Source organism: Apis dorsata, unplaced genomic scaffold, assembly GCF_000469605.1.
Source record: "Apis dorsata unplaced genomic scaffold, Apis dorsata 1.3 scaffold_68, whole genome shotgun sequence".
Lineage (NCBI taxonomy): Eukaryota > Metazoa > Arthropoda > Insecta > Hymenoptera > Apidae > Apis > Apis dorsata.
Window position 1 is genome coordinate 1,514,839 of NW_006263366.1, and position 11,699 is coordinate 1,526,537.

General features: G+C 40.4%; 1 protein-coding gene across 4 annotated transcripts in view; it reads left to right on the forward strand.

Annotated features, from left to right (window-relative positions):
- The window catches only part of LOC102679279 (disheveled-associated activator of morphogenesis 1), a 35,402-nt gene that overhangs the window by 16,210 nt on the left and 7,493 nt on the right, over positions 1-11,699 (forward strand). For 2 of the 4 annotated variants that reach the window (XM_006610100.2, XM_006610099.2), the window contains exon 2: positions 6,383-6,490. In XM_006610100.2, coding sequence (XP_006610163.2) covers positions 6,449-6,490 — 42 coding nt within the window. In that variant the 5' untranslated portion in view covers positions 6,383-6,448. Of the gene's footprint in view, positions 1-3,934; positions 4,072-5,282; positions 5,582-6,382; positions 6,491-11,699 lie in introns of those variants that run through there. The other 2 variants (XM_031515356.1, XM_006610098.2) reach the window with 2 other exon arrangements.

Genomic DNA, 11,699 nt, shown 5'->3' on the forward strand with positions numbered 1-11,699 from the left:
AAGAACTCGCTCCTTTGTTATTTGACATCGAAATGCCAATTAATTTGAAACTTGTTGGCTGGATAACGCGTTCACGTCGCGTTCTTGGAAACGGTTGGAACGGGAGAAATGAGCATTTCGAAAACCAAGTTTCACATGCAAATCCCCCACGAAAATATCGTATTACGAATCTGTAAACATGTTTTTCTCACTCCTTGGTTGGCTGGATTCAAATTTTGAAATCGGAGAAACATTTTTTCCCTCCTCACCGACCGTCGAACCTGTTAAACATATGCCACGCTCCTTCCTTTCTGGTTTATTCTCTTTCCAACAAATCGTTAGATTTATGTTCTTTTCTAGGGGAAAGCTTGTCTTTGGATTTTCCTTTTCATCTAAAATCTTTTAAAAAAAACCTCGTTGAAATTGGAATGAAACGAAAGAAGAAATCGATGCAAGAAAGTTAAAAATCCTTTCAAGACTCTTCGATCAATTATATTATTTTTATCTTTGGGAAATTCAATATTTGCGATAAAATAATATTCGAGATATTAGATCTAATCGATATTTGTCCATCGGATGATCAAAACCGTCCATTGATATCTCTGTCCAGCCGTAACTGTTGAATAATTGTTACAAAATTGTGTTGCACAACGCGAAAATGACGAGACCAAGAAGAGACGAAGATATCTCGTATCTCGATTAAACGTTATTTCAGTTCTCCTTTTGTGCACCCGATACACGAGCTGTGTATCGAACGGATCGAGAGTAATCGCGTGCAGCCTGTCTAATGACGCCGTTCGCAATTAACATTCTCGAATGATGCACGAGGCAATCTACAATGACAAATTACGCGAGAGTGTTTAACGTCGAAATCTTTGATGGCCGGAGATCGTGAAGTATAGCTATCAAGTTCTGATAACCGGTACCGGTGAGATTCGACATGATGCTCGCTTTGCCTCTTTCCTCTCTCTCTCTCTCTCTCTTCCTTCCTTCGTTCACTTCACTCCTTTAAATCGGGATTCAAAATTGTCCGGATTCTCTTCTTCTCTCTCTTCAAGTTTTTCGATGTGAATAAATAGAATAATTGGACGATTCATAACTTTCTACAGAAGATCGTACAATGAAGGAACACGATCAGAGGTAGCATCAAGTTTCGTTTCGAAAGACGCATCGAAACGAAATTGACAGCGGATAGAAGTTTCCTTCGAGGAACAATTACTCCATTAATGAGAGCCCGATTTAAGAAGCTTCGATCGACTGGATAGATCAATTCGATTAATAGAAATTTATTAAATCTCCATCGATATCCCCCAGTTTCGTTTCCAGCGAAGCGAAAGCTCGGTGTAAAGCTACTTTCCAAGGAGGGCATCGTAATCGCTACAACGCAACGTGCAAACGTTGACATCTGCCTGCCTGTTGTTTTCCACACGGATAAATTGCCCTTTTAATTCCGACCAGACGCGTATCGTAGCAATTTTGCTACGAGCCAAGCAGATCCTATCCATTTAATACTTCGATTCGTAGCTGCTCTCACATCGTTGCTCTATACATCGTTCTATCTAAATATAAATCAAGGCAAATGAAACGGCTCGCGCCACTGCCGACGCCGATCGAAATTAGAATCTCCATTCCGCCGAGAGTTTCTCTTCTAAGGTTAATGTCATAATTGCGCACGCACGATGCATAATCGAAAGGCATGCCTCGATCGCCTGCTTTCTTCGACCACTCTTGAGCCTCCATCTCTTGAGAAATCTCTCTCGGTGAACGACGCACAGATTTCGATCGAGCATTCGACGTAACCGTGCAACAATTAATCTTCGATAATGTTTCTCATTGATCGCCGATTAATGGATGTAATCTCGTTAATATTGCATCGAGATCGTATCGATCCAATTTTCACCACTCTCGAGTGTCTCGAGAGTGAGACGGACTCAACGAACGGCATTTGCTCGTGTATCATTTATATATCGTGTATATGAAAATTCCTGTTTGAATTCCGCGAATTCCATCGCGTGTTCTCCGCGCACATGGATCCCACTTCCAAGGAATCCTGATGTATTTCTGGAAGAGATCAAAGAAGCGAGGGAAAAGAGGGAATATATCCATGGAATTTGTACGTCTTTGTAATAATCGGTATCGTGATTGAACGCAATTTTACAGACACTGACACACATTCCTTCACATTGTGCATAACTGTACATCCTTCGATCCGTTTAGAAGGCAGTTTTGCGCTTTTTTTTTTTTTTTTTAAATTATTAGATGATCCGGGATAAAGAGATGGCAGTTGAACGGCTCAACGAGCGCCGATCTTTTTTATATGGATGTTCTTTTACTCGGAGAAACTAAGAAAACTGTCACAACCATCTAGTTTCGATTCCCTTTAACGAAATTATAATAGAAGAACGATCATATCTCTCTTGCATTCATCTGAATAATGTGGCGCTTAAAAGGATGAGACTAATTAAAACTTCGTTGGAATAAAAGCCGATCCTATTTCTGGAATCTATTAATCGTTAATATTAATCAACATAAGTATATTTTGTTTTTCATGTAAATTTATCAACGTGACGTTATCAACGTGTAAAGTGTAAAATTATTCGAAATTTTCTAAGCTCGTGAAGCTTACGAATAATTCATAAGTTAATGAAAAATAGGATATAGGATATAGAATAGCGTGATTATTTTTACACGTTGATAACGTCACGATAAACTTGTAAAACAAAATATACTCACGTTGATTAATATACGAATAAATTCTAGAAATAGGATCGAGTTTTACTCGAACGAAGTTTTAATTATCATTTTAATTATTCATCCTTTTAAGCGCAACAATATTATTAGATAAATGTAAGAGATACACGATCGTTCTTTTGTACAATTTCATTAAAGAAATTATCCAATGTTCATTTCAATCAACTTTTTCTACGTCGACTATACTTTTTAAGATATTTATACCAATACTTCGTTGTTTCTCGCTCTAAAGACTCGAATCGTTTCAGATAAATTTCAAACCATAAAATCACACCATCATTTCTCGCTTCAATCGATATCTTTTTATATATATTCTTGATTTAAAGAAAAAAAAAAAAAAATGTCATGGATGTACCGACTGCCCTCGTTTCACCGACTCCTGCCAACGATCGTATCGTCACATCTCGTGTCGCGTGTGTCGATTCACCACGCGAAAGTTCACCTGTGCCCCGCGAGGCCTCGTTTCACGCGGAGGCGACGACGATCATCGACAGAACCCGCGCTTTCGAGCCGATTTTTATCGAGGATACGACGGAGAAAATCTGCCCCCTCGCCCGTTCGAAGATTTCTCGCTTCGTTCCGCCGATTAACGAAGCGGAGAATTAATCGTCGCCTTTCAAATGCCATCATTTGATTGCACGATCGAGTTCAATCGTTCGATTTTCCTTCCATCCTCCCAATCCTCCTCCTCTTCCCTTCCCACTTCGTGACTTTGAGATTTGCTTTCCTTAGAAATGACGGTTGCAAAATGCGTTGCAAAACCATTGACGCGATTATGCAAACGAATCTCTTATATTATTCGATTGATCGAGAAAGTCTGTCGATAAATTCCGTTTTATCATCGATTTCGATAATTTCGATCTCAAACTCATGTATATAAGCTGCTAAATCAAAAATTCATTTCAATCGTGTTTCTTCAGACATTTTATGCGAATTACAAATAAGAAAATTAATCGAGAATTTAATACAACTTTTTTTAAAGATGAATTTAAAAGAGAAAATTTAGAAATTTGGAAACACGGGATCTATTTCCAAAATGAGATTACGATAGCAAAATTACCATCGAATAGAATATTATTTACAATAACAATATGAGAATCGCTGCTCGGCCTGTATTTACAATTGCGAATCTGCAACCTGTGACGGGCTGTATCGTGTCCCGATGTGTCACGAGGAAGCGATTAAGGTACTCGTAGATTAAATCGTGCAGCCTTGTCGATACTGTTTACTACCGTGTCCCATAAACACTTGCGTTCGAGGAACCATTCATTTAGCGAAGAATTCCATTTCGATACGTGTTCATGGCAGCGAGTCTTCCCTAAACGGACAGACAACGTACAGGTTAGTTCCTATTCTCTTCGATCTACGTTACGGTTGTATCAAATTTCCAACTTCGAAAACAAAACGATACACGGAAGGATGATGTCCGTCGCCATCCTATACGAAAGAAGATTCGATACGATACATTTATACACGAAACGAAACGAAACGAATCATCAGAAATTCGCACGTAACGTTGAACGCATCGCGCAACTCAACATCGTGAACGATTGTGAACGACAGTTATGTGTATACAACATTCTCGTTACGCCAACAGGCTCGAGCTAACGGCTCATAGAGAAGGTTACAATTACCCCGGGGCAACAGCTGCTCCGCGAGATAAAGGGAACGACACTGTCCCCGGTTAACGTGGAAACGTGACACACAGACGCGCGTGAATTAATGGAGGAAAATTAGCCGGATAGCCAGTGTCTGATCTTTATGTTTTGTGAGGAGAAAGGTGTTAAGGTGTGGATCTACGTATTAATTTTTAGAAGACGAATGGAGAGAGTGAAGGGTGATATAAATTTTTTCTTTCTTGCACGATTCCTGGAAATTAAGATCACAAATTTTACTTTTCTCCTTACCATTGTAGGTGTAAATAATTGAATATTCGAATCTCAAAGATTTTACAGGATGAAATTCTTTAATATCGGATAATTTTTTTGTCAAATTGAAATTGAAAGTTATTCTTCCACAGAACGAAAGTTACGCTACGAAAAATTCGGAAAATTTGAAACGATTCTAATTCGAGCAATTTTGAATTGGAAATAGGTATCGAATCATTAACGACCTTCGAATAATTAATCCCTCGTGATTCCGACACTCTCTCTGTTGATATTTTCCCAATGTCTGGACTCACAGTTTTGCCAGGACGAACAGTTGGCGAGGAGATAACGCACCCGCGATAACGATGCACCATCTGTTGAAAACCGTCTAGCATTATCGGGAATATCGATAATCATTCCTATCTCTCGTTATTGTAACGTTTTAGAAAGAAAGAAAAAAAAAAGAAAAGAAAAAAATACGAACAGACGAACGGTGCACAAAGAAGGATTCCAATAGTCCCGATTTTAAAGCGATCGTTTATCGATTTTTGTTGAAAGAATCGCACGCAACACGACCATGCATACCTGCGCGATAATCCACTGTCAGAAATTACCGGCGCATTTTATTTTTTCTAAGCGGGGCGATAAGAAATTTGACGGCACGATAAGAGAGACTGCGTTGGGTCGACCTCGTTGTCGACTCGAGCCTCTTCGGCTCGTCGATAGCCAAGAGACCAGTCTCGCGAGTTCGCGCTTCGAGAACGTGCAAAAGTGAAATTCGAACGGATAATTGCGCTCTTGATCAGCAGGAGGAATCGATTCTTTCGATTCCTCTCTTTTTCTTTTTCTTTTTTTTCACGTTTTGGTGGACTCGTTTCGTTTACCTCAAAGGGAGAAAGATTCGCATGACGGAGCAGCATGACGAGGCCATCGAATCCTGTCCGGAATCCGGACAGGATGGAAGATGGTCGAAATTCTTCGCGGTAGGTGAAGATCGGTGAAGTGAATCTAAAAATTGGAATAAAATTCATATGCGAGTAATAGGATGAAAGATAATAAAATTTTATGCGAAACGTTTGACAATGCGTATAAATGAAAATTTTATTGAAAAATCGATATGCAGGAAATTGTGACGATTTAAATTCGCGATTGTGCCGGAAATTTATCGAGGAGGAGATTTGCGACGCAAATCCAATTGTTTCTACAAAAATTAAGTTAAAAAAGTATTAAAGTACAGTGAGAATGATGAGTATATAGAAATTATTTCTATTAGAATTCAATATTTTGAGGGACATTGAAATAATTGCTTTTTACTGACCTCGATGAATTTATCTCTCGATTATATAATTTCGTCAAGACGAAAATAATTTTATTTATGTTATTTATCACTTTCTCTGTGAATTATTTTATATGAATTATTTTATAGGAGATAAAATGAATTTTTTCGAATAACACGAATGACAAACCGGCACCGTTACGACACTGCCACACAAAGGCAACGTTACGTTCTATCTTCGTAACAAGTTGTTCTACCTGTTCCTTTTTATAATGCGTGATACCGTAGGAATTCATATTGGACAAAAGCGAGTGAAAGGCGAGTGCGTGAATTTTCCTTTCCAGAGACATCCCCGCGCTTCTCCCCGATGATCGAGTCGTTCATATTCCGCATTTTTCCAACTCCATTTCCAATGGAATTCCTCTGGATTCGAATGTCTATCGATTCATTTAGGGATCGCGAGACATCACGATTCGATTAAGTGATCGGAATGTTTTCTGGCTTGCAGAGGATTCCGAGCTGTCCAGTGAAGAGTCCACAGCCCTTGAAGGAATTTGTGGGTCGCTGTCAGACGATGCCATCGCGAGTGAAAAAGTCCTTCTGCGGTTGCCTTCAGGTAAGAATGAGAATTGCTTCGATTAGAAACTCCATGTCTAACGAGACTTTGCTGCAATTACAAATCGCTACATAATTTGTCCAGCTGAAACGATCGAGCAAAAACGAGGATCGAATAATTATTCGAATAAATTTTTATTTTATTCTTTTTCTTTCTCTTTTCTCTTCACGTTCCTTCACCCGAAAGTAATTTATTTCCGGAAGTAAATACTCATCTCTCGTTTCTAATAATTATTCGTTCCTTTCGTTCGCAAACAAAAAAATATTCAATAACGTATTCAATAAAAAAAGAAATAACAAGTCACGTTCCATGTTTACTCGACGAAATACGTATCATCGATAACAACTCTCCTTCGGCAATCTCCCCGGCAAATCCTTCCTTAATCCTCCTTTAATCATTTCGCAAACACTCTCAACGTTTATATCCTCAAATAAACAAAAAAAAAAAAGAAAAAAAAGAAAAGAAAAAAGGAACATAATTCACCGGTTGAACGATAACAATTAGCGGAATTGTGTCGATTTCGCGTTTACCTTAAACGCTTGCCTCCGCGTTTCCGCATTCTTCGTTCGCTCGAATCGGTTGAACGGAGGATCGATCGCCGCCGTGAAACCACTTGTGCGAAACGAGATCGTCATTGGGAAGTGGTTACGTAACTCTAGGTGGGATATAGCATAAACTAGGAACGAGGGCCGCGTTTTTCTCCGCGTTGAGACGAGGCGACGAGGAGGAAGATTCGGATGGATCAGCTTTACTTCTTTGAACGAGAGGAGGGAGAGATGACGCCATGTTGAATTATCGTGGAAGGCGCGCACACCCATAAACGCAAAGCATTCCGGGATGACATCTGCAATGCAAAAGGCGGCGCGCGTGCACTCGTGTCGAGATTCCTGGAGACTCTTCGATCCCGAAAGGAAATCTCGGTGTTGCTCGTAATTGCTCTCCCCGAGATTTCTAACTCGTTGAAGGAGAGACCGGTCACTTTCTTCGCTCGCCATAAGAAGATCGAAGCCAACTTGCGATCGAGATAGGCGTAATTGGATTAATCGGGAATTTTTGGGGAGGGGAGGACGCGACGGGAAGGTGAAAATCGAATCGAAAGCGTTGAAGATTGAGTCATTAGAGCGGTTTATCATCAGCCTTCCTAACTTCCTGGTCGCGTTACGAGCGCGTGCCCGTGCAATTATTGCGGGAATTATAAATTGGTCACGATCTCTTCTGAACCAGAATGCCGCCGGAAGTGGCGCTAAGAACAATACGCTGGAACGATTCTTGGCGTTACTTGACGCGTGTGTTCAACTTTTTGCTCGCTAAAAGTGGCCTTGCACGATTCTCTCGACTGTAGCCTATTGTATTCCTTTTTTCTTCTTATTTCTTTTCACCAAAGATGCCTTGTCACACGGGATACTCTCTTCTTTACGCTTAAAAGATTATCGACAATTAAAATTACGCGAAAAGAAGAAGGACGAGTGTCGAGTTTTTAGACGGCTCGCCTTATACGAATTCCGCGTAGTCATGCGATTGTGGAGGCTCGTGTTCACTTCTTCAAAATAGTGGATTCCTTTTTCGATGATTCCTACCGATTCTCGATAAGCCGTAGCGGCAAATGGCTTGTTGTAAATCTGAGAAGAAGAAGAAGAAGAAGAAGAAGAAGAAGAAGAAGAAGAAGAAGAAGAGTAGAAGGAGAAGGAGGAAGAAAAATAAGTTCCAATAAATCTTGGCACCAACAGCTTCAACTGAAATCAAAGCGATATATTATTCCGTCTCCGTTAAGCGATAAATAATTCAATGGCTATCGCGGGGCGTGTACGAAAAAGATGCGCAGCTCGAATGGTGCTCGAAATACCGCGAATCAAGAGATCGCATTGTCACGGGTCGTTGCATCCTCCTCATACAAATTATCCACGGGGGTCTTTGACTGCGTGACCCGTGACGATACGGATGTCCACCCCGTGGATAGGGGTCGAGAAAATCCGGCTTCCTTCTCAGAATCGATGAAGCTCGAAGGTGATCATCTTCCAACACGCTTGCACGCGCTATTAAAAAGTGCATCCGAGGTATTACGAACGTGATTACCTTTGCGTGACGGGATAGCCACGCGATGTTTTATGATAGAGACGTCTTCTTGCTCGAGGTACGAAGGAAGAGAAGAATCGGGAGAAAATACAATGGCGTACAACAATTACGTTTAGTCACTTTTCAAGAAAAATTGAATTGAGCTTGGCTTGGAGTTCGCATAAACCACCATAATAAAAAAATAACGCGAACGATGACAGCCAACATCGATGATTAACGATCCAACGTTCATTCATTTCGTTTCATCTTATCGCACTCTTCGATTAAACGTCGGCGGAATATCCTTTGAACCTCGTAACAGCGATCCCCAGAAACGATAAAGCGATCGACTGTCGCGCGATAAATCGGCTCGTAATTCGCGTTCTCGATCATAAAATTGACCATCTCATCCGATCGTTCCACCGGTTCCCTTCTTCCTAGGAATTCACATTGTGGATAAAATATACATACGAAAGAAGCTTGCTTAGTTCCAACCCACTAGACCAGAAAGACTCAGCTTGGAATCAACTTCTTCTTCTTCTTCGATTCTTCCATATCGGCGCATCCACCTTCGGCAAACCTTTCTTTCTTTCGCGAACCTCGGGACGAGACCAGCGTCAATTCCACGGAATCGAATTAAAGAAAAAGAAGAAGACGAAGAAGAAGAAGAAGAAGGAAAAAAAAAAGGAAACACCGTATATACCGTGTACTTCCACGAGGAATCCATCTCGATTCCCATCCAGTCGTCCTTGAGCGAATCCTATGACCCGTAGGATTCCATTATGCCGATCAACCCTAGCGCTGCGGGGCGTGTCCGGCGAGGAAAAGGGGAGGGTGATACACCTTGGTCGAACATAATCGTGTTTCCACCATCCTCTAAGGATCTTCGCAGTTCTTCTTTTCCTTTTTTCTTTTCTTTTCCATCGGCAGATCTGTCGAACTCGGAGGCAGAGATCCGATGGAATGCACCCATAGATGGTAGCAAGAGCGGCTCGCTCGCTCGAAAGTCCGCGAACGATCGGTATCGCGTGTGAGACTCGTGGAACACGGCGTTCTTTACGTGTTTCGCGGCGACGCTTTCAATTATCTACGATGCTGGAATTTATATGCGGTTCCCGTGCTATTCGAAGCGAAAGAAAACGATCGAGATTTTTCGCTATCGAGCTTGCTCCCGTTTGCATCCTATCTAGGAGATGCTTTCGTTTCCCTCTTTTATCGTCCCGGTTTGTTCGATCTACCTTAGGACGAGCAAGTAGAAGACAGGGAAAGAAAGCGTTTATATATATTATATGCGTCTTAAAATTTTCTTGGAAATGTTGATCGTGTGTAACTCGAGGGAAACAGAGAGGGAAAATTATATCTTCGATATTAAATTATATTCAATCAACGTGTTTTAATTATAAATCTTCTTGTTATTTCGTAACGCTTGATAAAATTGTACCTTATTTAGGACTTATATTCAGTCAATGTGTTAATTAATTGTCATCTTCTTGTTATTTCGTAACGTCTGATAAAATTGTACCTTATTTACGAGTTATATTATTTTCTTTCTGTCTTTCTTATTACGCCATCGTACCACGCCTTCTATAAAGTAAGTAAATAACTGTACAGTTATCCTCATACACCACACATATCCTGTTTTTAATTAAGCGAGAAAGCAGTAAAATGTTCCAAGGGATTAAACTTCTCCCCTCGTGGTAATTTCATTGCCGAGAAACTTCTTTCTTCACGCTTTACAAAACGGAAACCGAGCCGAGCAATTTTCTCGGGAATCTTACAAGTTTTCGAGTTGTAGAAAATCGATGGAAAATTTTCATGATATCTCGTCGGAATCTCTTCGAGGTCCCGGTTTTTCGATTTTACGACGGTTAAATTATCCCTCTAAGCAACCCCATTCCGCTTTAGTTTAGTTGGGAATTTCTCGTTCGAGAATTCGAAACGCTCCTCCTTCGAGAGAGGATTGTTTGTCCCGCGATGTACACAAGCAGCTCGTAAAGAGGCGGAAGAGAGTTTGACAAGAAATTTAGTTCGCGGAATCTATTCCTCTCTGGAAGGAGAAAAGAGAAAAAGAAAGAAGAAAGAAAGAGAAGAAGGAGAAAAAGAATTATGCTAATGCCGGCGAGTTTGACGCGATCACGTTCCAGAGAATTTCTTGCAAGTGCTTCTGAACCACTTCAACCGCGTTCATTGCGGATCCAACCGACGCTCGCGAAGAAGCATATGTACTATCCTTATGTAGAGAAATCCCGACGTTGTTTCCCATCGTCCATCTGTTCCACTCTAAGCCCTCGCAATTTCTTCTCTCGATGCAGAATAGAACACGGGCGTAATGACTTTCTTTCCCGAACGAAATTACTTCAACATCGTTCCAACGATCCATTTTTGTCGAAACCTATTTGGTATTCTTGCACCTCGGCTCTCGATCCCCCCCCTTATCGTATCGATAATTTCATTCGATACTCTTCTCTGGACAATGAGCAATTTATTCCTCCACTATCGAAAAATGTGTCCATTCACGATCAAACGGGTTTCTAGCGAGTCAATAGCCGTTGGAACTTGACAGAGTGTAGGCAATATGTCATATTTGCAAGTCTCATTGCGCTTAATATGTTTCCGTTACTATGTTGACAACCTACCCGGCGCTGCGCCCACGCGCGCGTGGGTGTTCTCAAACCTGAAACGATCCGCGCGAGAAATACTTATTAGGTGGTCCGAAGAATTCGATTTTTAGACGAATAAGGAATCTTTCGTATTTTTTTTTTTTTTTAATTTGTATTTCTCCTTATTCTTTTTTCGTAATCACGAAAAAATTTTTTTTTACGTTTGACAAAACGTTTTCAACTATTATGCAACAGCATGAAACGTAAAAAAAAAAAAAAAATTGCATTTTATCTTTCTTATTTTTAGAACATTACAACAGAATAGGAATAGGAGTTAATCTAAGAACACGTAGAGAGATAAGTTTCAAGATTATACGTATGTAAATTCCACACACATGTATATTCATTGACTTTCATTGTTGACGTAATCAAACATCTGTCTGTACGAAATGAACGTTCCAAATAACTTTAATGTACGCATATTTTATTTCTAATCGACGGGAGGCACCGTATCGAGGCACGTGTTACGTAAAAAAAAAAAAAAAAAAAAAAAAAAA